We start from the raw sequence: 27,481 nt of genomic DNA on the forward strand, positions 1-27,481 counted from the left end.
TTAGTTGGTTAAGCGGTCGCTCCTGACTACGTCTCGGGGTAAACTACTTCTCAACCTTACCTCCATTCAAAAGTCCTAAAATATAGTAGTACTCCCTTCCCTCCGTTTCATATTATAAGACTTTCTAGCATTACCCATATTCATATAGATGTTGTCTAGATTCATTAACATCTATATGAATATGGGTAATGCTAGAAAGTCTTATAATATGAAATGGAGTCTAGATTCATTAATATCTATATTAATGTGGGCAATGCTAGAAAGTCTTATAATATGAAACGGAGGAAGTAACTTTTAACTCTAAATCTGGATTTGCACTTGTTCAGATTCATAACTAAAAATGTTATATTCTTGGATGGAGGTAGTGCTAGAGAAGCCAAACCAACAATTTCGGTTTAGATTGAATGCTTTAAACCATGACTCAGACCAATTACAAACGATTTAGGCCCTTTTTAGTTTAGGGGTGAAATTTTTGGCGTATTACATCGGATATACGGACACACATTTGAATTATTAAACATAGTCTAATAACAAAACAAATCATAGATTCTACATGTAAACTGCGAGATGAAATTATTAAACCTAATTAATCCGTCATTAGCAAATGTTTACTGTAGCACCACATTATCAAATCATGACGTAGTTAGGCTTAAAAAATTTGTCTCGCAATTTACACGCAATTTGTGTAATTAGTTTTTTTTGTCTATATTTAATACTCCATACATGCGTCCAAATATTCGATATGACATGGTGAAATATTTTTGCGTGGGAACTAAACATGACCTTACTTCCTTGTTCCAAAACAACAAAAGCTATAATGGGTTGGAGATACGAAGTATCACGCTATAACAATTTTGAATAAGGATATGTCACATCTAGATTGAGTTATTTTAGTATAGATGGAGTAATTGCTAATATCATGAGATATTATTGACCGTGATGAATGTTGAGGATAAGAACAATTCTTCCGATCAATAATATTTGATGTTGAGTAATATTAAAATAGTGATAAGTAGACCAAATATTCTTAAGGCTCATTTGAATTGCAAAAATGAAAAAACGGAGGAATAGGAAAAACATATGATTCTAACATGAATGAAAGTGTAAAACAGAGAATTGTAAAATAACGGGAAAAACACAGGAATAACCGTTTGATTGGACCATAGAAAAAATACAGGAACCAGATGAGAGAGATAGATTCGAAGGAAATTTTCCAAGAGGTTTAAGCTCTCGCTAAGTTTTCTATGAAATCTCTGTAGGATTGTCTATCCCATAGGAATTTTAAAGAATTGAATATAATTCAATCATTTGATTTAAAGACATTTATAAATTTTTTTTCTATAAGATTAAAATTCTCTATAATTTTTATGTTTTTCTCCAAATCAAAAGAAGGATATTGCTTTGCCTTTCATAGAATGGAAAAGTGGAATCCTGACTAGTGGAGTCGACAGTTGCGCTGCTGCTGCTGCCGCCGCCGCCTGCTGGCCGATCCGAAGAGCATTAAAAAATACAGCGGGCGGAGATGCTGGTTTCTCCCTCCTCCGTGCGTGCCCTCGCCTTCCTCCATCGCCGCTTCCCTCCCCCTCCCCCTCCCCCTCGCCCCCACCTCCTCCAGCCCCCCACCCACCCTGCTCCCCCGCGCTCTGCCATGGCCTTCTCCGCGGAGCCGGCGGCCGAAGAGGCTGAGGAGGAGGCCCTCCCGCCCGTCACCGGCCCCGGCGAGGTCACCGCGGAGGAGTGGAGGCGGTGGGGCACCTCCTCGCCGCTCCCGGCCGCGGTGGCCGCCGTCGTCGGCGAGCTTCTCGAGATGGAGGCCGAGGCTGGCCAGAAGATGCGCTTCGGCGGCGTCGGCTCCAAGATTAAGGTAAACGGCTTGTTGGCTTCATCTCAATCCCCTTCCACGTCCTGGATGCTGCTTGCAGATTCCCGAGGTGATACAGCATTGCAGGAATTGAAACTGATATCGGCTCATGGTTTGCTTGTTTCTTGAACTGGTTACTCATAGGGTGATTTCAAAGACATGGAGGACAAGAAGCACAGGGCTGTCTACCAGACGCTCGCCGACTCGGACAAGAAGCTGCAGTACTTCTCCGCGCGGCAGATTGCTTGCCGCTTGCTAGGGAGTAGAGGATATCTGTGCCAGAAGGTGATGTGACAGTGTCAGCTAGTATATGCACATCTTGTCAATCACTTCTTTTTGCAGCGATCATACACAATGCAGCAATCAGGCCTTAATGGTTTATTCAACTGAAGCTTATTTTTGCTACTAACATTTATGTGCCCTTTCTTTGCTCTTCTTCATTTCCCACAGTTTGCCTGATCTGCCTACCTCTTAAAACTACAGTGTTGGCTGCCAATGGAAGATTGTATGTGTGCGAAGCTTGGTTCTTGCAATCTATGGCAGGGAATTAGATTCTGGCTATATATGCATCCGAAGGTCTCTTCAAAGGGGTTTATGTTGAATTTCTTGTTCTGTTCTTTCTTCTGGGTATGCCAGTATCTCTAATACTCTATTGTTGCAGGACTTTTTGCGCCAAAACAATACCGGAAAGTTACTATGGCAAGTATTTGGCATCCAAGCTGCACCCTTGTGTCTCTTTGGCATCCAAGAGCACGAAGACATTATGTGGGATGCTTTCCAGCGTTCAGGTTGTTACAAAAGTCAATGCCAACTTTCATCTGTTAAACATATGAAATCAGTTACATTAAAAAAGTATACTAATGCTTTCAGGAGCTCCCATTTTCTGTATAGTAGTTTACATTAGCTTCACTTAGCATGCTTGTTCAACGTTTTTTTTCTCTTAAGCTTCTTTGGCGCACACAATCTCTCCCGATGTGTTTAAAGTTTAAGCTCTTGTTTATGATCTGGAAACATAACTGGCCTTTAGACTCTCAACTGCTGTTAAGTATTCTTCTTGGAAGGGGCAGGGAATTAGTGCGAACTACACAAATTATGCTAGTGATTACACTGCAACATACCTTTCTTTAGAAATGCAAATGCTTAGTAAAAGATTATATTTGCTCGTTTGGAATTCTCTGTGCTAGTGTCTAGATAAGTGTATTCCTGTCCCAACCCTCTTCACATATTGAGTGGCATTTTTAATTTAGAAGGAGCTTAAAAATGTCCACATTTACTGACAATCTAATGACCAGGGGATCTTTTCTTTGTTATTTCATCAATGCATTGCTAGTACTGAAAATATTTGCATTATCGATGTTCCTTTTCTGTTTGCATTCTATCCTTCTATTTTAATCATTGCATAAATGAATATACTGTTGCATATTGGAAGTTGTCTTCGTGGCTGCTGTTTTGAACCTGTTGGCGCATTGAACAACTAGGGTAGTGTTTCACAGAAACAAATCCAAACCAGAAGTAAAAATGTATGAACTAGTAATAGAAATAAGATTTGAATTAATTTTCTTGTGGCCCATGGAAGATTATTTCATTAATTTGTCGTCTAATATCTCTACTCTCCCTGCTATATTTAGCAAGGATATATGTATCTGTGCACTTCATGTTTAAATACTGTATATTTCCATTCTGATATGGTTTTTGCCAGGAAAGGGAAAGGTTTCATTTCTATATCCGAATAAGAGTACAACCCCCATGTCTGTCAAAGATCTTAAATTTGATGGTTTGAACTTGAGTTGTGATCATCCGGAGGAGGTATTTATTCTGTTCTTTAAGCTGTGTATTAATAAGTTGCACTGTTGCACACCCTGTTAGAATTTCAATGGTTACTCTCATTGAGAAGAGGATGGCACTCGAGATGGGGCAATTTTCTGGTTTTCTTCATTCACAAAACACAAAAGCCATACCTACCCGAGGGAGGTTGGATACATATATATAGCCATAGCTGGCTGCTAGCCTATTGCTGCACCCTCCTAGTCTAAAATTCGAAATTTGAATGGGATGCTGTCCTAGAGGGCATCCAAACTGAATAAAGCATAAAAGAGGCATAAAGGAGATGCTAACTGCTGCTGTCCTACTAACCGCAGCTGTCCTAGCAACTGAAAAATATGCTAAAGGGTAGATGCTGTCCTGAAAAAGGTGAAACTACCCAAAAGCAAAAAGAAGAATCACAACCAAGGACCACAAAGACTTTTCCAACATTCTCCCCCTAAGTCTTGTGCGTCGTCTTGTGGGGAAGTTGGGCCATCCCGATCCTGGAGTAGAGCTCGAGGAACTTGATCCTCCCAAGAGGCTTGGTGAGCAAGTCCGCAAGCTGGTCCTTGGTGTTGATGTAGCTCGCCTTGATGCTCCCTTCCTCCAAGTAGCTTTGGATGAAGTGGTACCTCACCCGGATGTGCTTGCTCCGTTCGTGAAAAACGGGGTTCTTTGCCAGGGCCAGAGCGGACTTGCTATCCACCCTGAGCTCCACCGTTCCAGTGTCTCTGCCGAGGAGAACACTAAGCAGTCGAGCAAGCTAGAGCGCCTGGGTCGAAGCGGCGGAGGCCGCCATGTACTCGGCCTCGCAACTGGACAGGGCCACCACCTGCTGCTTGACTGACTGCCAGCTAACGAGGCACTTGCCGAGGAAGAAGAGAATCCCGCTCGTGCTCTTGCTGGTGTCGATGTCGCCGGCGTGGTCGCTGTCGCTGTACCCGACGAAGTGTGCCTTGCCAGGACACCTCGGGTAGTAGAGACCGTGGTCGAGAGTCCCCGCAACGTAGCGGATGATCCTCTTCACAGCCTGCTGGTGCTCCGTCGTCGGTCGCTGCATGAACCGATTGACGTAGCCGACGGAGAAGGCCAAGTCCGGCCGTGTGTGGGTGAGGTAGCGAAGGCTCCCCACAAGACGCCGGTACTGTGTAGCATCCACCTCCTCCGCCGTGCTGTCGCGGCTCAGCTTCAGTCTCTCCTCCATCGGAGTGAGAGCTGGGTTGCAATCGGTGAGCCCAGGCAGCTCAACGACGCGCTTGGCGTAGGCGGTCTGTCGAAGCGTGATCCCGGAGTCGTCCTGGTGCACTTCGATCCCCAGGTAGAAGGAGAGAGGCCCCAGATCACTCATCTGGAAGGTGGCCTTCATCTCCTCACTTGAACGCCGCGACCTCCGCATCCTTGGTGCCGGTGATCACCAAGTCGTCGACGTAGACACCCACCAGCAAGGCATTTCCTCCATTGCCCCGCCAGTAGATGGCCGCCTCGTGCGGGCTTTGCTCGAAGCCATCCCCTTGAGCGTGGAATCCAACTTGGCATTCCACGCCCTCGGTGCCTGCCGCAAGCCGTAGAGGGCCTTGTGCAGGCGTAGCACCTTGCCCTCCTTGCCGGGGATCACAAATCCCGGCGGCTGGTGCACGTAGACCTCCTCCTTCAAGTCGCCGTTCAGAAACGCCGACTTGACGTCCATGTGATGGACGCCCCAGCCTTCCTGAGCAGCCAGCGCAAGAAGGAGTCGCACGGACTCCATCCGTGCCACGGGAGCGAAGGCATCATCGTAGTCGATCCCCTCCTGCTGCACGAAACCGCGTGCCACCAAGCGAGCCTTGTGCTTGACGATGGCTCCGGCTTCATCCCTCTTCAGCTTGAACACCCACTTAAGGGTGATCGCTCGGTGACCACGAGGGAGGTCAGCAAGCTCCCAGGTGCGGTTCTCCTGAACCGCGTCCATCTCCGACTGCATCGCGGCACGCCATGCCGCGTGTTTCTCGGCCTCTGCAAAAGACCGAGGCTCACCGTCGTCGCACGCAAGGTGCAACTGCGCCTCTAGGTCGCGAGGCACCAGTCCTGGCACCGGTTGGTCGCCGAGAAGATCCTCCATCGTACGGTACCGTAGCTGCTCGCCGTCGTGGTACGCGTCGATGCGCTCCCTGTCGTGGGAGAGCGGAGTAGCGAACTCCACTGGGCTGCGCTCAACACGAGCTGGCGTCGGAGTAGACGTGCTTGGAGGAGTGGCTGTTGGTGCTGGAGCATGTGGAGTCACTGGCTGGGGTGGTGTCGACGAAGAGCTCGTCGTAGTCGAAGTCGTGGCCCGAGGGTGTGTTGGTGTCGGAGTCGGTGGAGATTCGAGGGCTGGGGTAGACACGCTCGGTGAAGAAGAGCTGCCTACTCCCCCAGCTCCCTCGAAGTGGATGTACTCGACGGTGAAGTCGTCGTACGTCGGAGTCGAACCATCGTCCACCGCCTTGTCCCATACCCACCCTCGCCCTTCGTCGAACACAACGTCGCGTGCAGTGCGCACACGCTGTGTCTCCGGGGTCGAGGATACGGTAGGCCTTCGAGCCCTCCGCGTAGCCGATGAACACCCCTGGGGTGCTCCTGTCGTCGAGCTTGCCGATGTGGCCAAGCTCCTTGGCGAACGCGAGGCAGCCGAAGACCCGCAGATGGGAGACCGCCGGCTTGCGCCCATGCCAAGCCTCGTACGGTGTCCTGCCATCGAGGGCCTTGGTAGGCGAGCGGTTGAGGATGTAGGCTGCCGTCACCACCGCCTCCCCCCAGAAGATGGCCGGCATCCCCCTCTGCTTGAGGAGGGCCCGAGCCATCCCCACAACCGTCTGGTTGCGCCGCTCGACAACGCCGTTCTGCTGCGGGCTGTACGGCGTGGTGTAGTGGCGCTGAATGCCCTCATCAGCGCAGTACGACGCGAATTCAGCCGCTGTGAATTCGCCGCCGTTGTCGGTGCGCAGCACGCGCAGCTTGCGGCCGCACTCCGCCTCTGCAGCAGCCTGCGCATGCCTGATGGCGTCCGCAGCCTCTCCCTTGCTGCCGAGGACCATCACCCACATGTAGCGGGAGAGGTCGTCGACGAGCAGCAGGAAGTAACGTCGTCCTCCTGGTGTGGCCGGTGTCACTGGGCCACACAAGTCCCCGTGCACGAGCTCGAGCCACTCCTTGGCTCGGAAGCTCGTCTGCTGGGGAAAGGGGAGCCGCCGCTGCTTCGTCACCACGCAAACGTCGCAGAGCTGCTCCACGTGGTCAAGGCACGGCATGCCTCGCACCATCTCCTTGGCACTGAGCTGCTTCAGGGCCTCGAAGTGGAGGTGCCCGAAGCGCTCGTGCCACTGCCACGCCTCGTCGTCCCGACGAGCGGCGAGGCAAACTGGTTGTGCGACCTGCGCGCTGAGGATGTAGAGTCGATTAGTGCCTCTGGTTACCTTGGCAAGAAGGCGACGACGGCGATCCCAAATCCTCATGAGTCCGTCCTCGACCAACACGCGTGAGCCGTTCTCATCCAGCTGTCCCACGCTGATGATAGAATTCCTCAATGCGGGGATGTAGTAGATTCCGGTGAGCAGCCTGTGCTCACCGGACTTGGCGGTGAAGGTGACGGAGCCAACACCCTTGATCTCCACGCCGGAGGCGTCCCCGAACTTGACGGAGCCTCGGACGCCGGAGTCGAACTCGGTGAAGAACTCCCGTCGGCTGGTCATGTGATGGGTGGCGCCGGTGTCGAGGTACCACTCATCAGCCTTGTCGTTGCTGGAGCCGTTGCAGAGGGAGACGAGTACCTTCGGCTCATCAAGGTGGAGGAAAGCCGCTGCGGCCGGTGCCGCTGGAGGTAGCTCGATGCTTGCGTGAGCCAGGAGCAGAGCCGGCTCTTCCTCTTCCACCTGTGCGACGTGGGCCTGGCCGCGTCGTGGCTGTCGATAGTCTTTGGCCCAATGGCCAAGCTTGCCACAGTTGCGGCAGGCGTCGTCTCGTGCCTGCTTGTGGTTGCCGGTGGCAACGCCCTGGGCGCCTCTGCGGGCGCCACCCTCGGCACGTCTTCGCGCCCACCGTAGCTGGACACCTCCCCGCGCCTTGCGCGGCTTACGGCCGCCTGTCGGGGAAGATGACTCCCTCTTCCTCCCGTCACCCTGAGAGGCCTCCCACTGCTCCCGAGTGAGATGGAGCTTCCCGCCGATGGTGATGGGCCCCGAGAGAGGCTGTGGCTCATCACCATCGACGACCTTGAGGCGACCTAACGCCTCCTCGATCGACATTGTGGAGAGGTCCAGCAGAGATTCGATCGAGCGAGCGATCTGCCTGTACTTCTCAGGGACGCAGCGGAAGAGCTTCTCGACAGCTCTCTCCTCGTCGTAGGTGTCGTCGCCGTACTGCACCATTTTCTGCAAGAGAGTGTTGAGACGGAGAGCAAAGTCATCAACATCCTCACCTGGCTTGAAGGCCAGGTTCTCCCACTCCTTGCGGAGTGCCTGCAGTGTGGACTTGCGGGCGCGGTCGCTGTCGATGCGTGCCGTAGTGATGGCGTCCCAGGCCTCCTTGGCAGTCCGCTTCTGGGAAAGCGAGAACTGCATCTCGGGCGGGACTGCAGCGATGAGGGCATCCAGTGCCTGCCGATCCTCGTCGTAGTCGACGTCGCCGTACCGGACTGCCTCCCACATGTGCCGCACCTGGAGCCTCACCCTCATCACCGCGGCCCACTCGATGTAGTTGGTTTTGGTGAGGGTAGGCCACCCACCGCCGGGACCAAAGTCCCTGACCACCGTCTGGACGCCGTGGTGACCATGGCGCCGGTCAGGGGAGAGCCGCGCTGTCTGTGAGGGCCACGTGTGGGCTCCGGGCTGCCGCCGGCACGCCCGCGCCCGTCTGGGTTCCCGTCGGCGGGCGCGCGGTCCCTTGGGCCGCCGCCACCGCCGTGGAGGTGGGCTGCTGCCCACCGCTCTGCCCGCTCCCGTGCCCTTCCTCTTGCCAGCTCCTCAAGCTCCCTGTCGGCGGTGATGTCGCCGGCGATGGAGCCGTTGATGCTGCTGCGCAAGGTCTCAACCTCTACCTCCGCCGCACGTGCCGCATCTTCCGCCGCCTCCGCCTCCGCCTCCGCCCTGGCTGCTGCCAACTCCGCTGCCGCCAGTCTGGCCGCCCTCGCTGCTGCTGCAGCGGTCTGAGCCGTTGCTCGCCTGCGCTCTTCTGCTGCGGCGAGCTCGGCGTCCTGCTGACGCTGAGTGCTCGAGGCGACCGAACGCCGAGACCGAGCGTCGGACATGGCGCACCTCCGGGGGGCTGCTGCGTGGAGAGGGGGAAGGGAAAGGGGAAGGAGGAGCAACCGGTGCTGCTGCTGCTGCTGGCTGAGAGCTCAACCGAGCTTGGGAAGGGGTGGAACAAGAGATGTTTAGCCTATAGGAAAGTGTGGCTCTGATACCAGATGTTAGAATTTCAATGGTTACTCTCATTGAGAAGAGGATGGCACTCGAGATGGGGCAATTTTCTGGTTTTCTTCATTCACAAAACACAAAAGCCATACCTACCCGAGGGAGGTTGGATACATATATATAGCCATAGCTGGCTGCTAGCCTATTGCTGCACCCTCCTAGTCTAAAATTCGAAATTTGAATGGGATGCTGTCCTAGAGGGCATCCAAACTGAATAAAGCATAAAGGAGGCATAAAGGAGATACTAACTGCTGCTGTCCTACTAACCGCAGCTGTCCTAGCAACTGAAAAATATGCTAAAGGGTAGATGCTGTCCTGAAAAAGGTGAAACTACCCAAAAGCAAAAAGAAGAATCACGACCAAGGACCACAAAGACTTATCCAACACACCTATCTTTAGTAAAGTTTCTATAGCATAAACAATGCTGCCTTCTTTGGAGGATCTGTTTTTCCAATCACCTCCTTTTATCCAACATGATAAGTACTGATGGTGTTTGGGGTAACTGGTTTCCCATGCTAATGCAGTTAGAACAAGTATTTTCTTGTAGAAGTAACATGGTACTTCCTCCATGCTTTCTTACTTCTCATTTTAAGACATCAATAAGATATCAATTACCCACACCCATTTGACCATTCCTTTTTCTAGTTATAAGTTCTCAAAGATTACCTTTATGAGACATCTACACAATGTCATCTGCACATGGCACATCCAAATAGGTTCGCTGCACACTCTAAAACATCATGTAAATAAGTATGGATGAAATAATGAAATATCTTTTGCAATGTAGGATGTGAAAGATGAACCTTTTAACTTTGTTTTGCTTGATGGTACATGGAGTAATTCTGCTGCATTATACAGAAGGCTCAAGGTTAGTTCAGTGAGTTTCACATTCAACGTAATGCACTCCCTCTTTAGTCTGGATTTCTGTTTACATCTAAACATTATTTGTTCATGTTATCTTGATACCATGATTCAGACTAGATAGTTTACTAAAACAACTGAAAGCTCCAGTGAGCTCATTGCGTAATTAAATTATAGATAATTCCGATTTCCATATAGGTAGTTGGGTGGGCTCATTACCTAGTTAAGTAAGTAATTCTGATTTTTGTGTGTCTGGAAAGTAGCAACATATGTGTCTAGGTGCATTTGTTCAGTGATACATGATACAGACATACAGTATTGGAGCATGAAGAATCTGAGAGATAGTATGATCTCCCAGAAACAGCCCAGTAGACCTGTAGACTGTAAATGTTTCTGCTTCTCCTCCCATCAGGATTCCTAAGCTTTGTTAGCAGGAACCCCAATGCCACTTCGACTGCTAATCCACTTGGTCCAGTCATTCCAGTCATCTACCATTTTCTGCCAATCAAATCCTGATGGATTGAAGAGCCAAGTGATAACCAAGAGCTATATTGATGATGTCAGAAGTATATAGGCAGATGAATCCGTAGCAACATCACCTTAAAACTGATAGACTACTAGCAGCAACATCAGCTCAAGTCCTTTCACAAAGTGGCTTCTGAAGTACATTCTGTATTTCTCAGTCAACCTTACATGGCGAACAAAAAAACATCTGCCAGTTGCTCTATATTTTGCACCACCATGGAGAATTGTGTGTCGAAAATAATGTGACTTGGTCCCAAGGTAGAAAGTGAAGAACACTGAACAGAGCTGAAGCGTCATGATTATGAAATCCCCCAGGGTGCTTCTGAAACCTCTTGCTAGTTCAGTCTTGGCTAAGGTCATCAAAAGATCTAGCTGCACAATTGACTGAGATCCCATAGCTTCTTGAATTGCACTATTCCCCCTCATCCATGCTTGCTTCATAATTGAAAACTCAGTCCACTATTAGCTAGGTAAAGTCTTCCAGATTCAGGACTATTTTTGAAGGAACTAAAAATAATGCTCCACCTGGAATCTGAAGAGGCTTACTAGATTAAAAAACCATGTCAAGGAACGCTTGATGCTACATCATGATTCACAGAAAAAGAAAACACATATAACAGGGAGTTAGCCAAATTATCCTTATTTGATAAGATAAGGCAGATGGTATGATCAAACTACCTGTTCTACAAAGTGTCTGCCCTCTAAGAGAAGCCCAATGACGAAGCTGTAGGACGTTTTCCTCATTTGCCCCGACTTCACTTCCTCTTTTGGAATTAATTCTTCCCATGAAATTATTCCATCCATAGTCATCAGGAATCATAATTAAAGAAAGAGTGGAAAACTTGGTAACTTAATAACAAATAATTGAAGCATGAAGATTGAAGGGAAACAAAACAGAAAGGAAACCTGGAAAGAGATCTTTTGTAGATAGAATATAATTGTTCACCATCTTCATTCTCCAGATCAAGATCACTTTTGGAATATACTGTTTTTTCACTGTAGTAGGGAGTCATAATACTGCCAAGTACATAGAGTGACACTGACACACAATTATGTGGGCTTCAATCTTTTTTATTGAAATTCTTATTATAGTACACTTGAACATAACAGGGTTATGAGATATTACCATGGTGAATTAATTTTTTTTATCTTATCAAAGAATTCTTTCAATTTCCGTAGAGAATAGTATCTGATCCGAACAGAAGGGGCGGGAAACAACTGTAGCTCCCTGATTCCATACACAAGTTAGGCTGTGTTCTTCCCCAACCTTTCCCAACTCAACTCTCTCGTTTTCCGCGCACACGCTTCCCAAACTACTAAACGGTGCGTATTTTGAAAAAAAAAATTCTACAGGAAAGTTGCTTTAAAAAATCATATTAATCCATTTTTCAAGTTTATTTTAGCTAATACTTAATAAATCATGCACTGATCGTCGCTCCGTTTTGCGTGTTGGGAGTGAAGGTTCCCAACCCTCGCTCCCGAACTCAGCCTTAGAGCCTTATGAAAGAGGGAAGACTGTTATTAATAGCAACTTTTCTTCAGACAAAAAAAAACTGCTATTTGAGGGAATGCCGCATGGGCCCTATAACTTACTTTTCTATTTCCAACCAAAGCTAGAAAAGCAGCGCATCTATCCCGAGTTTTCCTTTGTCTATCCTGAGTTTTCGTGTCTAGCTTGCTTTCTCACTCCCCATAACGGCGTTCAAAGAAAATCTCATTCTGATCCTATAACTTATAACTAAGTAGTGTACTAAAGAGAAGACTAGGATGAGTAAGCCCTTACCTCAAGTCTATGTGTGGCAACTAGCTATATTACTATTTATTAGTCAGACTTTTTCTTGATGGGCCTATTGCCGCCTATTTAGGATAATAATAAAGTCTTCTACAATTATTGGCACATTGGCATATAGTTACTCCTATTAGTGAGAATTGTATTCGGAGGAGAGAACCTTGCGCTAAAAGGGCTTTGATTTATGGTATAGATTAGGAATTGGAATAAATAAGGCTAACTACAAGAGAGAAGAGGGTCTACAGCCATTCTATGTCAACACTGAAGAATAAGACATCTATCCTTACTCTTGCATCAACATAAGACAATCTTCAAGGGAGGAGAGTATATTGAATATGAGGCTGCCCTTTGGCAAACTCATAATAAGGCTGATGAAAGCGAAGCAGAATTGAAAACAAATATGGTACTCCCTCTGTTTCAAATTACTTGTTCTATATTTGTACTAAGTCAAACATTTTAATCTTTGACCATCAATTTCTATAAACTCATACTCCCTCCATTCCAAAATATAAGGCACAACCACCATTAACCCAAAGACCAAAAAATAATTATTATCATCTTATAGTTTAGATCATCCTAATAAATATAATGCATGCATCCGATAGGATTAGATAACATAGAGAGTGGAATATTTTAAAAAAGTAGTAATTTAATAGAGATATGTCATAGTTAATTGCATGCTTGCATGCATGCCTTATATTATGGAACATCTAAGAAAAGTGGTTCTGCCTTATATTATGGAATGGAGGGAGTATAGTTTAACATTATAAGATTTATATTTTTAGATTCACCATGAGAAATACTTCTATAATATATAATTCACATGTTAAACTACACAATTTTCTAAAAATTAATGGTCAAAGATAGACATGTTTGACTTAGGACAAACCTTGAAACGACAAATAATTTGAAACGGAGGGAGTACGCTGTTGATCCTTATAGCACATCTTGACTCTGACCATCTCTAAGGTCAACCTTATGGTTTGATGGAATAAGTCTTGTGGCTGATTAGTCTTTGCATCTTTTTACTTTTTCAGCTTTTAGGATGCTCTAGGCATAATCTTCGTTTTCACTTTCTGTTTTAGATGCTCTAGGACAGCATCTTCCTTTTTCACTTTCTAGGACAGCATCTAGACTAGCTCTAGGATGCTCTAGACTAGCTGCAGCCAGCCAGCTACCAGCTATAAATATGTATCCCACCCTCCCCCGAGATGGTATGGCATTCATGAGAAAATAAACAGAAAATTGCCCCAACTCTCCTAGCGCCATCCTCTCAATGAGAGTAAAGATTTTGCTACTAACAAGTGGTATCAGAGCCATTCTATCCTGTAGCCTAGACATCTCTTGCTCATCCCCTTCTTGAGCTCCCCTCTGTCCTCAGCCGGCAGCAGGAACACCGACTGTTCCTGCTCATCCCTTTTCCCCTGTGCTGACAAGCAGCAGCTCATCAGAGGCAGCCTCTTCCCCACGTAGCAGCCTCCCAGTAGCGTGCCATGTCCGTAGGACAGTCTCAGCGCTCGGTCGCCTCGAGCGCGCGGCTCCGGCAGGAGGCCGAGCTCGCCGCGGTAGGGGAACACGAGCGAGCGGCGGCAGAGACTTCTGCGATGGTAGCGAGAGCATCAAGGCTGGTGGCGGCGGAATTGGCGGCGGCAAGGGTAGAAGTGGAAGCAGCGGCAGCGGCAGATGCAGCGCGTGCGGCGGCGGCAGAGCTCAAGGCTTTGCGCGACAGTAGCACCAATAGCTCTGTCTCCGCCTCCGACAACACCGATGATGAGCTGACGAGGGAGGCAGCTCGTGAGCGGGCGGAGCAGTGGGCAGCTGCGCATGCAGGGCCGGCCCTGGCGGGGGGCGAGCGGTGCCGCCGATCTGGGCCCCCAGATTGCAGGGGCCCCCACCCACCTCCCCCACCCCCCTCCCTCCCGCGTCCCTGGGCCACAGATCGAGCGCATGCATGCGCGGAAGCCGGAAAGCGAAGCGCCCCGCGGTGAAAAGAAAACAGAAACGCGCGTGATAGCCGCCGCCCACATCCCCTCCTCTACTCTTCACGCGCACGCGCTCAGCGATCGGCGACCGGGCGATGGCGAATTGGCGAAAAGCCAAAAATCAAAACTGCATCGCGTGTCGCCGGCGGCCGGTGCCAACGTAATTCACTCCATGGCCATCACCAGCTGCTCGGCACCGACGCAATCTCCCTGGTTGCTGCTGCCAGCTGCTCAGCGACGACGCAATCTACTGCGTCGCTGCTGCTCGGCATCTCCTAAGCCTCCATCGCCTGCCTTCCCCTCGGAAGGTTAGTAATCAGCACACCAATACACCATCTCCGTAGCCCAATTATTAATTTAATTACTGCTGTCTAATCTCTCGATATCAAAACATAAACATATGTAGGTCATCTCGACGCATGGCGTCGCGGGCATTAGCGCTTAATTGTTTGTTTTGTAGTAGTATGTTAAGGGCCCCAACATTTAGTTTCGCACTGGGGCCCTGAAAACTCAGGACCGGCCCTGCGCGCATGGAGAGAGATGTATGTGGCTCCTCACATACAAACTGAATCTGAGAGACGTGCTCAATCATCCGCATCAGGTGAGGAGCATATGGAAGCCCCCTCCTGTACTGAAGAGATGCCATGCGGATTTCCTCCCAAACAAATTGAAATACATGAAAAGGGACGACAGGGAGGATTGAACCTGAGGAGTACGGAGCGGGAGTAATGGTTGATGTTGTTTGCATCACCATCCTTGGGAGTCAGAGTCCGCCTCAAGATGCGGTCATGGCATCTCTTCAGTACAGGAGGGGGCTTCCATATGCTCCTCACCTGATGCGGATGATTGAGCACGTCTCTCAGATTCAGTTTGTATGTGAGGAGCCACATACATCTCTCTCCCTGCGCTTACCCAAGCGTTGTTCTGTGCCTCAGGACATCCCCTCCACATCCTCTCAGCCTCCTACTACCTCGTGAGCGTCCCTCTCTTGTGGCTCGTTGTGAGCAGTCTCCCTTATTCCGCATTTTGCTGAGTCTCTTTGGCCTTTGCTCTGCGGAGGCCAAAAAGAACCGCAGAGCGTGGAACGAGGTCAAGAAGACGGCTCGGCGCGTCAAGAACATGTAGGCGCAGCTCAATGAGCATTTTCACGTGGATGTCTCTCCCTCCCCTTCGGGCTTTGAGGCCGAGCCCGATGAGCATGGGTAGGAAGAGATCGAGGATCCTTTTGCTGGGATGCCTCCGGATTACGATTTCTTCAATTTTGGCCATGGCTTTCGCTATCCTCCTCTTGAGGATCCTCCCAGGCGCCGTTTGTCTGAGTTTCTCTCTTCGTCCTCTCTTTTTGGTGCTTCGATGCCAAAAAGGGAGAATATCTATCCTTTTATTATGGTCGATCATAGTTGGTTTTTCTTTGTATAAGACTATGTGTGGTTCTTGAGTTAGTTTAATGTTATTGTAAGACCTTATTGTTTAATTATGGATGTTTGGAATGTAATGGATATTATTATGCTTTATGATTAATGTGATGCAATGTCTCATTTCCTTTATATTGTGCTTGTGATGAGATGTAATGGTTATTATGCATATGAAGTGATGTATGTGATGAGTAAAATGTGATATATTTGTTGTCTTGTGAGATTCAATGTGGATGCAAAGATTTACGGGGAGCTCTTCACTTGCTTTAATGCACACTTTGAGGGGGAGCTTTCACTAAACCTTTGCACCAAAATCATCTATTATATTCATTCTCTCTTGTGATCTAATCGTATTGTCATCAATCAGCAAAAATGGAGAGATTGGAAGTGCATCTAGGCCCCTAATGATTTTGATGATTGATTACAATACGATTAGAGAGGACTAACTTTTTATTCAAGCAAATGTGAAGGTTGTTATTTCCTCGACGTGTTGTAATGTGATGCATACTAGTAGCCAAGTCCAATTACATGTATTATCAGTAAGAGTACATTATAATATAAAGATAAGAAATATTTGAAAATAAAAAACCTCATTGGCAATTAGAAAAAACCAATTACTCTTAATTTTTATCCTAAAAATGCCTAGACAACATACCTATATTGGAATAATATATCCAGATAATCTGTAGACAGTATACCCATATTTGAATAAAATGATAACAAAGTATATCACATACCTAATACATATTAATATTCTTGAAAGTTTTAGGATAATTAGTAATTCCTAAGAAATATCATTGCTTGAGTTTTCGCTAACTCTGTTTTATCATTGGAAAAAGTACGAATTACCCCCTGAACTATCGCGGTCAATCGAATTACCCCCCTGAACCCAAAAACCAGACATTACTCACCCCCAACTTTTAATACCGGACGAATTACCCCCCTCAACACAGTTTTGAGCGGTTTTCACTTGAGTTTGCACACGTGGCGTCTACGTGGCAATCCAGTCAGCAAATAAAAATAAAAATGCCTTCCTTGGTCCCACCTGTCATACCCCTCTCTCTCCCGTGTGCACGCTCAGGCAGGCGGCTCCGCAGGTAGGCAATGGCGGCCGACGACGGAGGCGAAGGCCGACTAGGCGCCGGCATGGTCCCGTTCATGCGACTGCCTCCTCACGACCACTCGCGCATCGGCTCGCCGCCGCGGCTCCTGACAGTGGGGAGATGGTTGCGGGAGTCGTAGAAAGGGCCGCGTCGGCGCCGCGGCGCACGTCTCCGTGGAGCTCGTCATGGGCTACGTCGGCAACATCCCCGGCCTGCCCTACGAGAGCCTGGCCATCGCTGACCCGCTCTCCCCCGACGCCGTCCGCGCCTTCGCCGCCTGGATGTGGCCGGCCACCGTGTTCCCGGAGGAGGCGGTGCTCGCGTACACGGAGAAGCTGACAGCGGTGGAGGCTGCGGTGCGGCGGATGGTGCGACGGTGGAGGCGCTGGAGGTGGCGGTGCAACGTCGGCGGAGGCCGGGGAGGCGCAGGCAGCGGCGATGGCGTTCATGCTTCGGCTGTCGGAGTACGTGGCGCCTGGCAGTGGGGTGGAGGTCGGCGGGAGGCTGGGGCTCCCTGCGCACCAGGACACGAGCTTCCTCGCCGTGGTGACGCAGAACGGCGTCGACGGCGTCGAGGTGGAGTGTGGCCGCTGTCCGCCTCCGCTGCCGGCTGCCTGCCGCCTCCACCTATGGCTGCCTGGTCCGCCACCGCCGCCGGCTGCCCAGACGAGGTGGCGCCGGCGTTGGCGCCGACGTCCTTGAAGAAGGCGACCTTGTTGAGGGCGGACTGGCCGTAGAATTGGGAGGCCTTGAGTGCCGAGGAGTAGACGGCGAAGCAGTAGGAGCTCCCCGCAAAGCACTGGATCAGCGCGCTCGCCGCCAGCGACTACCACCGCGAGCGCGAGGCCATCGGCGGCGTCCGGGATTGCTTGATCCTTGAGATGGAATTGGAGCATGTGGTTACGTGGATGAGTAGGACACGCACTCCACTCGCCTCGTATTGAGCATCTGAGAGAGATAGAGACAGTGTGAAGAGATGACACGTGGGCCCATTAATTATTTTTATTATTTTTTTCTGATCGGATTGCCACGTGGACGCCACATAGATGTAAAACCACTCCAGTTTGTATTAGGGGGGTAATTTATCCGGTTTAGAAAGTTTAGGGTGTAAAATGTCCGGTTTTGTGGTTCGGGGGGATAATTCGTACTGTCACGATAGTTCAGGGGGGTAATTCGTACTTTTTCCCACTTAGATTTGAAAAGTATTCTTGATAAGATCACAAAGTCCAGCACCCTGCACCATTACTCGAAATCTCAAGACAAATTCCAGATCCCATTCACAGTATAGAACAGGTTTGGGCTTGTATCATCTTGGCCACAAAAGAAAGATTGAGATTAATGATCTAATTTGCTTTTTTCCAAAGGAGAAATTTTAATTGTCTTCAATGGCAAGGGCCTTTTTGGCTGGGTTCCAAACTGTATTTTCTCCAAACCAGAAACTGATGCAAATGGGTGGTATTAGAAGTAGATATTTTCTTATGCGATGACTTGCAGAGATTTTTTGATTGATTTGGTAAATTGTGCTGGTAGAAAAAAAAATGGCCATGATCCCTTTATCAAATAAAGGAAGAATTATTGGGTCTGTGAGCACAGATCAAACCACTCAACATGAATGGTTCTTTTGCAGATGTGTTTGCAATTTGTAGATGAAATCAAATGATATTTCATTGTTGTTTTGATAGTGATTCTGCACCATTGATGTTTCACTTTTTAATTTTGTCAAAAAGAAAACAATATTCTCGTGCGATCAACTCATCACCAAACTTAATACATCAAGTGAATTACTACAAAAGAAAGTTTAAGGCAAGCGAGCACTATAAATGAACAAAAAGAAGCTAGCTCAGACCAAAAATGGATGGGTTTCTAGCTTGGCTTCTAAAGGTTCCTAAGGGCAGACAACCAAAAGGAAGCTTCTGAGGATTGAGGAAGCACTAGCCAGTAGCCACCCCAAACAGGTCCATTGGTGGACTACTTGATTGTACAACATGAGCACCTTTATCAGGCAGGTTTCTTTTGACTCTGATGCTTGACTCTGATTTCGGTCACTTCCATTTAAGTCTCAGCCAATTGTCCTAATATCTTTAGACAGCGATAATTTGTTGTCATCTCAGCATTTGGGAACTCTTTATTCCTCAAAGCTCTAATGCTTATGCAACAAGTAGATAAAACGGAACACAACTACATCCAGTTTGTTCAGCTAAGTAAACCCTAATGTTAACGTTTTATACAGGAGAGATGGACTGCAATATGGGGAGAGGAAGACATACCTTGTATCTCACTGTCTACGCTTAGCGCCTCAGTCATGCATAAGCTAAGGTGAGGTGACACAAGTTCTTCCTACATTATTGCTTTAAACAATTTTCTTCTTTGGCTGCCTGCAACTCACTTCTGTTGACATTGCTCTCATATTAGACCGCAGCCAGCGTGGGATCGTACGTGCACCGCAGCAGCAGCTTCTGGCCTCCTCTGGGAATTGGATATGCGGTCCGAGCTCGGTGCCTTTGAGCTGGGAAAGCAGGCTGAAGCTGTGGAGTGTTCATTGGATGTCTTGCTTGATGCTCTCACGGCACGACGGCTTCGCCTGGGACGATCTATAACCCGAAAACAGAGGCATAATAGGAACTGCATATAGTTGCATGCCTGGAAGCCTGGGTTCATTTTTTTGCAGAATAGGAAAGCTGATTAGATAGTTAAAGCGTATTCCTTCACTCTTTTGAGGTCACTAGCAACTGCTGAAATATGGAAAACATTCCTTTTGGCGGGAAATTAATATGGAGAAATCTTTTCAGCTGTGATGTTAGCAAAAAACTGAAACAGCATATTCAAAGGTTGTAAAACATTTCTTTTGGCAGGAAATTAATCTGGAGAATGCCTAAGTTTTCAGCTGTGATACCAACAGACTGAAACAGCAAAGGTTGTGCGGATTTGTAGTGCTGAAAAGAACATCGAATACAAATTATCCTATAATGCTCTGCAGCGATAAAAGTTCCTATAATGCTCTGCAGCGATAAAAGTTCATCGTTCTGTTTTTATGACCTCCATAATCAATACCGCCTATCATTTCGTTGTGTGAAAAATTTATTCCCTTTCTGGCTACGGAGCCAAATTTCGGCGCTTGATAGCAGGGTTTGAAATTTCGGTTCGAAATTTCGGAAATTTCGCCCCCACCGAAATGCTCATATCTTGTCCGAAACTTTCGGTTTTTTTGTAATTTTTTGTGAATTTGATCAAATTTTATTCAGATACATTCAAAATCAGTCAAAATTTCAAAAAATTTCGTACGAAAAAAAAAATCTGAAATTTCCAAAATTTCAGTTCTATCGCCCACCTGCGGTAGAAATCCTACTTTCAAAATTACAAACCCTGCTTGATAGGAAATCACTATATACGCTGAAGAAAAAAGGCTTCAACGATTGCTGGGCTCGACAACCCCGAACAGAACAGTTCAATGTGTAAATTTTCGAGATGAAATAAAGAGCAAGTTTCACGAAACATAAGCGAAAGATAGTAATGTTTCAGGATCAACTAATATAGAAACAGTCAAAATTGTCAACCTCATTCAGCATCTGCTTCCTAAATGAAAAGAGAAACAAGATGGTCAAGCTTAATATCCCAATATGTATTGGAACTTATCAGCAGAGTATATTTACACTTACATACAAGTACTCAGCTTACATTGCATAAAGAGCAGCTATAGTGGAAGTAAAAACTATATACAGACAAATTACCCTCGGCGCTTGCTGAGGCGCCATGAGTTTGGCTCGTTGTATCTGTCATACAGAGGCTCAATCCTTTCTTGGCGCTTCCGCTTACTGATCTTCGTTGGGTCTGCAGATCTGTAGAACCTCGGTGCCAGTTCAACAAGCCATCTTGGGTCAATGGCTGTCACCTCCCTCATGTACTCTTTTGTGGTCATGACGACTTCATGATAGATAACCCACTCTGGTTGCTGCTGGAAGAGAGCGCTGGCAGGGTGGATATACACCTGCTGATGATCAGCAATGGTCCTGTATCCTCCCTGGGGATCCTTCCTGGCAGCGTGGAAGAAGAAGCCAGCAGTGATGGCTTTCCTCACCTTGGTGAGATCATTCCCTGCAGAGACAACGTTAAGCTTATACTTGTCCATAATCTCAAGGAGCTGTTTTCTGACATCCTGTGCTCTCCTCAGGGATGTTAGCTGGACAAAATTCTCATAGCACCATGGACCTGAAAACTGCTTTGCCTTCCACGCCTGATACACGGTGAGCAGGGTGAGGTGATCCCCTTCTGGTTGGAAAAAGTTGCCCCTTTTCCGATCGGCTTGAGCTTGTTTTTCCCTTGGCCGGTAGAATATGTTCCCAGTTTGAATCATCGCAATGATGGTCAGTATTTCATCACTGCATCCGAGGTCCACACTAGCAAGGAGCATCTTTGAAAGTGGTGGTTCTTGTGGAAACTCCGCCATCCTTCTCCCTACTCTTGTAAGGAGACCCTCCTCATCTAAGGCACCAAGGTTGTACAGTTGTTCCATTGCAGTTATGAGTGATTGAGGAGCTGGGGGGTCCATGAAGTCAAATGACAGTAGATCGTTTATTCCCATTGCCTTCATATTGAGGACCGTCTCCCCCAAGTTGATCCTCTGAATTTCTGGAGTAGTTGTGGGGGGCATTTCGTTGCGATAGGCACTTTCAGTGTATAGACGATAACACTTTCCTGGGCCTGTACGTCCAGCACGCCCTGCCCTCTGTTTAGCTGATGCTTGAGATATCGGTGTGATGATCAGTGAATCCAGCCCTTGTTTTGGGTTATACACATTGAGTTTTGCAAATCCTGGGTCAATTACATAATATATCCCATCTATTGTAATAGATGCTTCCGCTATGTTAGTGGCCACGACCACTTTCCTCTTCCCAGGAGGAGTAGGTTCAAAGATCTTTGACTGCATTTCAGCTGGCTGAGCACTGTACACTGCATATATCAGCAATTCTGGTACATTCCTACCTAGAGACTTCATCCTCTCATAGAGACACTGACAGGCATGATCAATCTCTTCCTGGCCAGTTAAGAACAAGAGGATATCACCTTCAGGTTCAGTCAGATGGATCTGTGATACTGTGAGCAGCGCAGCATGCATGTAATCACTCTCTGGCTGTTTTGAATAGAGTATCTCCACAGGATATGTTCTTCCGGGAATTGTAAAAATATTACAATCGAAGAAATATCCAGAGAACTTCTCTGCATCAAGAGTGGCGGAAGTGACTATTAACTTGAGATCAGTTCTACGCCTAATTAGCTTCTTGAGTAAGGCAAAGAGAATGTCTGTATATATAGTCCTCTCATGTGCCTCATCAAGCATGACCACGGAGTAACTAGAGAGGTCAGTGTCCAACAAAATTTCACGAAGGAGCATGCCATCCGTCATGTACTTAATGACAGTATCTGGTCCAGTGTGATCATCAAAACGTATTGAGTAACCAACTTCCTCTCCCAATCGGCAACCAAACTCTTCCGATACTCGCTTGGCAACTGACTCTGCAGCGACCCTGCGAGGCTGAGTACATGCAATTTTCCCCCTCGTAATATAGCCTGCCTCAGCAAGGTACTGTGTAACCTGGGTTGTTTTCCCTGAACCGGTCTCACCAATAACAACCAGAACTTGATTGTCACGAACAGCTTCGATAAGCTCATTCTTCAGCCTGAATATTGGAAGACTCTGCCTCTGTTCCAGGATTGAAAGCCTTGAAGTCTGACCAAATGTTACAGTCTTCCCATAAGCCTCTTTCTTCCACTCTGGCATGCTTTCAGCAGATAATCCAACACCGCGTAGCTCTTGTGCGAGATACCGCCCACCGACCTCAGGCACAGGATCCTCCCATGGCCGATTCAGATCCTTTGGGATGGAGTCAACCAATGCTCTTTGATCCTCGTTCCTGATATCACGCCACTCCTTGATAAGCGCACTCTGCAGAACCGCCGCTCGACTCAGCGACCCATCAGGGTTCGTGGAAATCCTCACTGGGGACACATCAATTGTGGACCGACCCTGTCCCCGCAAGAATGCTGGCTCATCTTCATTAAGCTCAATCTCAAGCTCCTCCTCCACACCTTCCTCCTGGTAATTCATCCCCTCGCTATCCTCATCATCGAACGCCGGGTAATCCTTCGCATTCAGAACCCCTGAAGCAATCAGCTGCTTCATTTCCCACCTCTCCGGCGAGCTCATCCGCCTAATCGGCCGCCGCGACGATGCCGTGCCAGTCTGGTTGTCCTCGGGGATCACAATTCCTGACACCCCCGTCCTTCTCCTAGTGGCGGCGGCTCGATCGGTCCACGGATTCGCCATCGGCCTCGGCACATCATCCTCCCCCCTAGCACGCTGCAACGGTAGGAGGTCCTTCCCCGTGTCCTGGTCGACGTCCCGCATCGACAGCCCCAGATTGCGCCCCTGCACGGACACGATCTTGACGAACACCTCCTGCCCACGCTTCACGGCGATTCGGCGGCCGGGCATCTCGGAGACATGGACGAGCCCCTCGCGGCCGCGCGCGTCGTCGAGGCGGACGAAGCACCCGGCGTCCGCCAGGCCGGTGACCTTCCCGCGGCACACCTGGTACAGCCCCGGATCCCCATCTCTCACCCGCTCCTCCGCCTTGTCCTTCCCGCAAACCCTTGCACCGGTGCCACGGGAGGCAGGGTTTTGGGGGGCGGGGGCGGGGGCGTCGTCGGCGTGGGTAGGGATGGCGTGGATGACGGTGTGGAGGGTGCGCGCGAGGTAGTCCGGCAGGTCAGCGCCGTGGGCCTTGAGCTTGGCGTCGAAGTCTGCGACGGAAGGGGATGCGCGGCCCAGGTCGACGATGAACTCCGCGAGGACGCGGTCGCCGACGCCGAGGTGCGCCTCCAGCTCCGAGCAGACCTTGGAGACGAGCGAGAGCTGCGTGAGCCGCCGGAGCCCGTCGCGCACCGCGCCGCCGGCAGGGGTCGACACCTTGGCCGCCACCATTGGGTTGGTTTTCGCGTGTCGAACGGCCAATAGAAGTTCTCTTGCACCTTTTCCTGTTAAGTCAGCCGGAAGGAACGATAGTCGGTTTGGGTTCGAGTCGGTTACTAAGGGCTGAGGCCTGAGGCTATTGCAAGCTAATACAAATACATTAAATAAATATATTAAATGTACTAGTAATCTTGCACATGTAATGCACGTATATACCAATATAAATTGTACAAAACATACTCTGTATTATCTACAATTGTTAATTTTAACATGCCATCTTACAGGTGAAGCATTTTTATGATTTTATAAATAATATTAATCATTTTAGTACATGCCATGATTCTGGATTTGATAACTTAGTGGTAAATTTTGCATCCATGAATGTTACATTTCACACAACCATTTATTTGTATGTGGTTTCAATCTTTTTCGAAACAAAGGCAAAAGCTTTAACATCTTTCATCGATATAGAGAACATAAACAACACCAACGCAACAAAGGGCAAGCACCGAAACCAATTCACTGTACAACACCTTGAGAACACCCCCAAACTAAACTACACTACAAAGCACCTGAAACTGCGGACAACAGAACACCTAGAGCAAACAACACCCAAAGCAAGAGATCTAAAAAAAACTAAAACAGGATTCTTAGGTCAGAGATCTAGAACAATAAACCGAGTGTCGTTAGCCCAAACAAGGCTACTAAAAACTCGACATAGTTTTCCGTTAATCCTCCTTCAAGAGCTTAATGCATCATTGCATCTATCCATGGGGTCTTTATTTATCGGCAAGCAACTTTCAATACACCTTCAGCAAACAATGAATCTCCTTTTTCTATACAAAATCCATCACATGTGAAACATTCCCTGTTACACATAATATGATGTGAGATTTTGGCATTGTTACACATATTCTCAGCAGCAGCATGTTGTCAGTTTATATCAATGCTGGGTTACCTAGCATATGTTCTCTTTCTATCATCTTAAAGCATTATTTTTTAAATCCTTAATTCTTAAAATCTACCTAATCAATTGGCATGAATTGTGACTCATAAAACTGATTCCGGTGTGTGTAATAAGATAAAATTTAAGGTTATAAAACTCTGGAATGTGGCATAAAATTTATAACACGATAATTACTTGCTCATGAATGTTGGGTTACCGATTTATATCGGCACTCCATAAATATGTTCTCCTTCTGATATCTTTAGGCTAAGTAAATTCTGGATACGAATATATGGAAGCAAATTTGTAACAGGAAAATTAATCACATGAAAGAGGAAATTGTTAACTGCCAAGTTGCACTATATATACAAATTATACAGTGGCTTGAGGCATTTCTGCACTAAAAATACTGATAGCAAACAAAGCAGAATACTGAAAACATTATCCATATACGTCTTGTATAACAGGGCACCAAGCCATAGTAAAGCTCAAGTTTTGGATCTAGCTAACCAACCATCTATTATTATCTAACTTGTACAGTTCACACACATTTTGGGCACATGGAGCATCAGTTTTCCTCCTAATCCTAATAAGGATATGGACTTGGCCTACCACAGAAAGCAAAAGTGTGGGCTGCGTACTAATCTTAATACATATTAAAAAAATCTAATTGACAGGCAACATTTAAGTGTTTTATTAGTTTAGTAATTGTTTACATAGCAAATGACGACCACGAAGCACTGAAATAAGAACTCAAATACATTTCAACTCTATTCTCATCATATAAGACAATGTACGCTGCCAGTGAATGGATAAGATAATCACTCACCTTGATGGTCCCTCCTGTTGCTTGTGTAAAATTTTACAGACCATTAGATATACCAGATTCTGAAGGCTGTCTTAATTCAATTCGGCAGCATCCTCTCCCAAGCAGCAAAAAAAACCTATAAATGTTCTCTTTTTTTTTCAGTGAACAAAGTGACACCTGGGACAATCTCAATAGAGTTTGAACATTAGTGCAATGATCTATTACTCCCCTTTACATGAATATACTTACTAAAGGGTAGCTAGCAGAGTATACATGTGAAAACCATTCAAACACTTCAAAGTACTCTACTTTCCTCTAGCTGAATTATAACCAATACCTGATGTTGTAGTGACACAGACATAGTCCACAATTAAATCCAAAACCAATTTCAGTACAGCAAAAGAATGAGATAATAATCAAGCCCAAACCATGTCTCAAAATAAACCAGATTGCAAATATTGAAAAAAATGCAGTCTTTCTACTAAGCTGACTATGTTATCGTGCGCGTGCAAGGCACGTTTTGGCAATATAATTAACAAATGAAGAAAAATCTACGGGATCTTTTTTAATGCAATGCACTCCATGAAAACAGAAGGACTCAGCCACAAGATCATTAACATGGCAGTAATAAAAGTAAAAGCATTGAGACAACTAAGGAGGTTCTAAAAGGCAGCAAGTTTCAAACAATAGGACATCAAGTGAGAAATGCATATGTAACGGTTTGGAACATGGGCACAGGAAGTGAGGAACTCACAGCATCAGGCATGGACTTGAACTTGTCACCACCAAATCAACCAAATCAGAACACACATTGTAGCAGGCAACGCAGCAGAGGAACACAAACACGTCACCAAGATACCTGCTTGACGTTGGGGTGCTCCTTGCAGTCCTTCCCTGCTGAAACAAACACGTCACACCAAATCGATCAGAACGCCAAATCGATCAGAACGCACACCCAAGCCACCTTGAATGGAGAACCAGCAGCACAAACTCTCCTTCCTCTCCGTCGCGGCGCGAGCAGGGAAGCAGGCGGTTTGGGCAGGAGGCGGCGGCGGTGGGCGCAGCGGCTCAGGCGGGAGGAGGCGGCGGCGAGTGCAGCCGCGCGCGAGCGGAGTGGCGCCGGCGGGCGCGCAGTAGGCGAGCGGTGGGCGCGTAGAAGGCGGCGGCAGGCGGCGCCGCGCAGGAGGATAGCTTTTCTTTTTTTTTTTTTCTTTTTCGGCGTTAGTGGATTCTTTTCTTTTTATTTTCGCTAACCGCTGGTTACCGACATGGGAATCGCTAATTGAGGGGCAGATCTTGATATAAGCTGTTAGATGAATCGATCTAAGGGTCAGAAAAGATGGGTGTTTGATGAACTCGTACTTTTTTATATTAGTATAGATAAGTGGGAGCCAACTTAGAATCGAGCGTTCGCTGGGGAAGAGGAAAAATCAGGCGCTAACGTCAGCATGACGCATTCGTGCAAAACCACTTTAAACTATTTTTTTCTCTTAAATTATTTATCTAAATCATGATTTAATTACACCATTAAATTCGTTGCAATTAAATCTTTAAAACAAGACCACACATGGATATATTCTGACGAAAAAAATTTAGCTTATTATTGAATTATTTTTAAATGTTGCACGATGTTCCACCAAGTATATCGGAATTGTTTCACTAAGTAGATCGAAAATATTTCAATCGTTTAAATCGGGCATTGTTTCACCTTATATAAAAACAATGTTTTAGCAAATAGCGAAAGAATGTTTCAGCTCACTGCAATATTAGATCTATACATAGTGAAACATTGTGAGTACACTAGGTGAATCATTTTTGGTGGAACAGAAATGAAACGAAATCCCTTAATAGAGGGTTTCTAAAATATGTGGCTGATTTGTTGCAAAAGAATGCTTCAGTTCACTGCAACATTTCATCTATACATAGTGAAACATTGTGAGTACACTAGGTGAAACATTTTTGGTGGAACAAAAAATGAAACGAAATCCCTTAATA

At 47.2% G+C, this 27,481-nt stretch overlaps 2 protein-coding genes and 1 non-coding gene across 6 annotated transcripts; 1 reads left to right on the forward strand and 2 right to left on the reverse strand.

Moving 5' to 3' along the window:
- The first annotated feature begins 1,437 nt into the window (after positions 1–1,437).
- Positions 1,438–19,657, forward strand: LOC9269306 (uncharacterized). Of its 4 annotated transcripts, XR_010742042.1 has the most exons (9): positions 1,438–1,864; positions 2,006–2,146; positions 2,345–2,437; positions 2,523–2,649; positions 3,561–3,667; positions 9,878–9,958; positions 18,493–18,767; positions 18,996–19,081; positions 19,178–19,657. XR_010742042.1 is itself a non-coding variant. In XM_015788659.3 (8 exons), the coding sequence occupies exons 1-8, from the start codon at positions 1,523–1,525 to the stop codon at positions 19,395–19,397; spliced, it is 1,224 nt and encodes a 407-aa protein (XP_015644145.1). In that variant the 5' UTR covers positions 1,438–1,522; the 3' UTR covers positions 19,398–19,657. The 4 variants fall into 4 exon arrangements, 3 of the variants coding, with proteins under 3 accessions (XP_015644145.1, XP_015644146.1, XP_015644148.1); XM_015788659.3 differs by lacking the exon at positions 18,493–18,767 and having other exon boundaries at positions 9,878–9,985; XM_015788660.3 differs by lacking the exon at positions 18,493–18,767.
- Positions 19,658–20,360: 703 nt separating this feature from the next.
- On the reverse strand, positions 20,361–23,772 carry LOC136351103 (probable pre-mRNA-splicing factor ATP-dependent RNA helicase DEAH5). The gene has a single exon (XM_066311578.1). It carries the CDS (start codon positions 23,742–23,744, stop codon positions 20,490–20,492), a length of 3,255 nt encoding a protein of 1,084 aa, XP_066167675.1. The 5' UTR covers positions 23,745–23,772; the 3' UTR covers positions 20,361–20,489.
- A 362-nt stretch (positions 23,773–24,134) lies between these two features.
- Positions 24,135–26,700, reverse strand: LOC9267698 (uncharacterized). The gene is made up of 4 exons (XR_010742008.1): positions 26,451–26,700; positions 26,241–26,380; positions 25,508–25,663; positions 24,135–24,600 (listed from the first exon to the last, which is right to left on the reverse strand). It is a non-coding gene; the product is annotated as an uncharacterized protein (transcript).
- Between the last annotated feature and the right edge of the window lie 781 nt (positions 26,701–27,481).

The sequence above is a fragment of the Oryza sativa genome, chromosome 6 (assembly GCF_034140825.1).
Source record: "Oryza sativa Japonica Group chromosome 6, ASM3414082v1".
Taxonomy (NCBI): Eukaryota; Viridiplantae; Streptophyta; class Magnoliopsida; order Poales; family Poaceae; genus Oryza; species Oryza sativa.

Bases quoted from the DNA above. Each gene is read 5' to 3' on its own strand.
- LOC9269306 (XM_015788659.3), top strand. From the start codon at position 1,523: ATGCTGGTTTCTCCCTCCTCCGTGCGTGCCCTCGCCTTCCTCCATCGC. The intron at 1,865-2,005 runs GTAAACGGCTTG...GGTTACTCATAG, and splicing joins GCGTCGGCTCCAAGATTAAG to GGTGATTTCAAAGACATGGA. The intron at 2,147-2,344 runs GTGATGTGACAG...TTAAAACTACAG, and splicing joins GAGGATATCTGTGCCAGAAG to TGTTGGCTGCCAATGGAAGA.
- LOC136351103 (XM_066311578.1), bottom strand. From the start codon at position 23,744: ATGGTGGCGGCCAAGGTGTCGACCCCTGCCGGCGGCGCGGTGCGCGAC.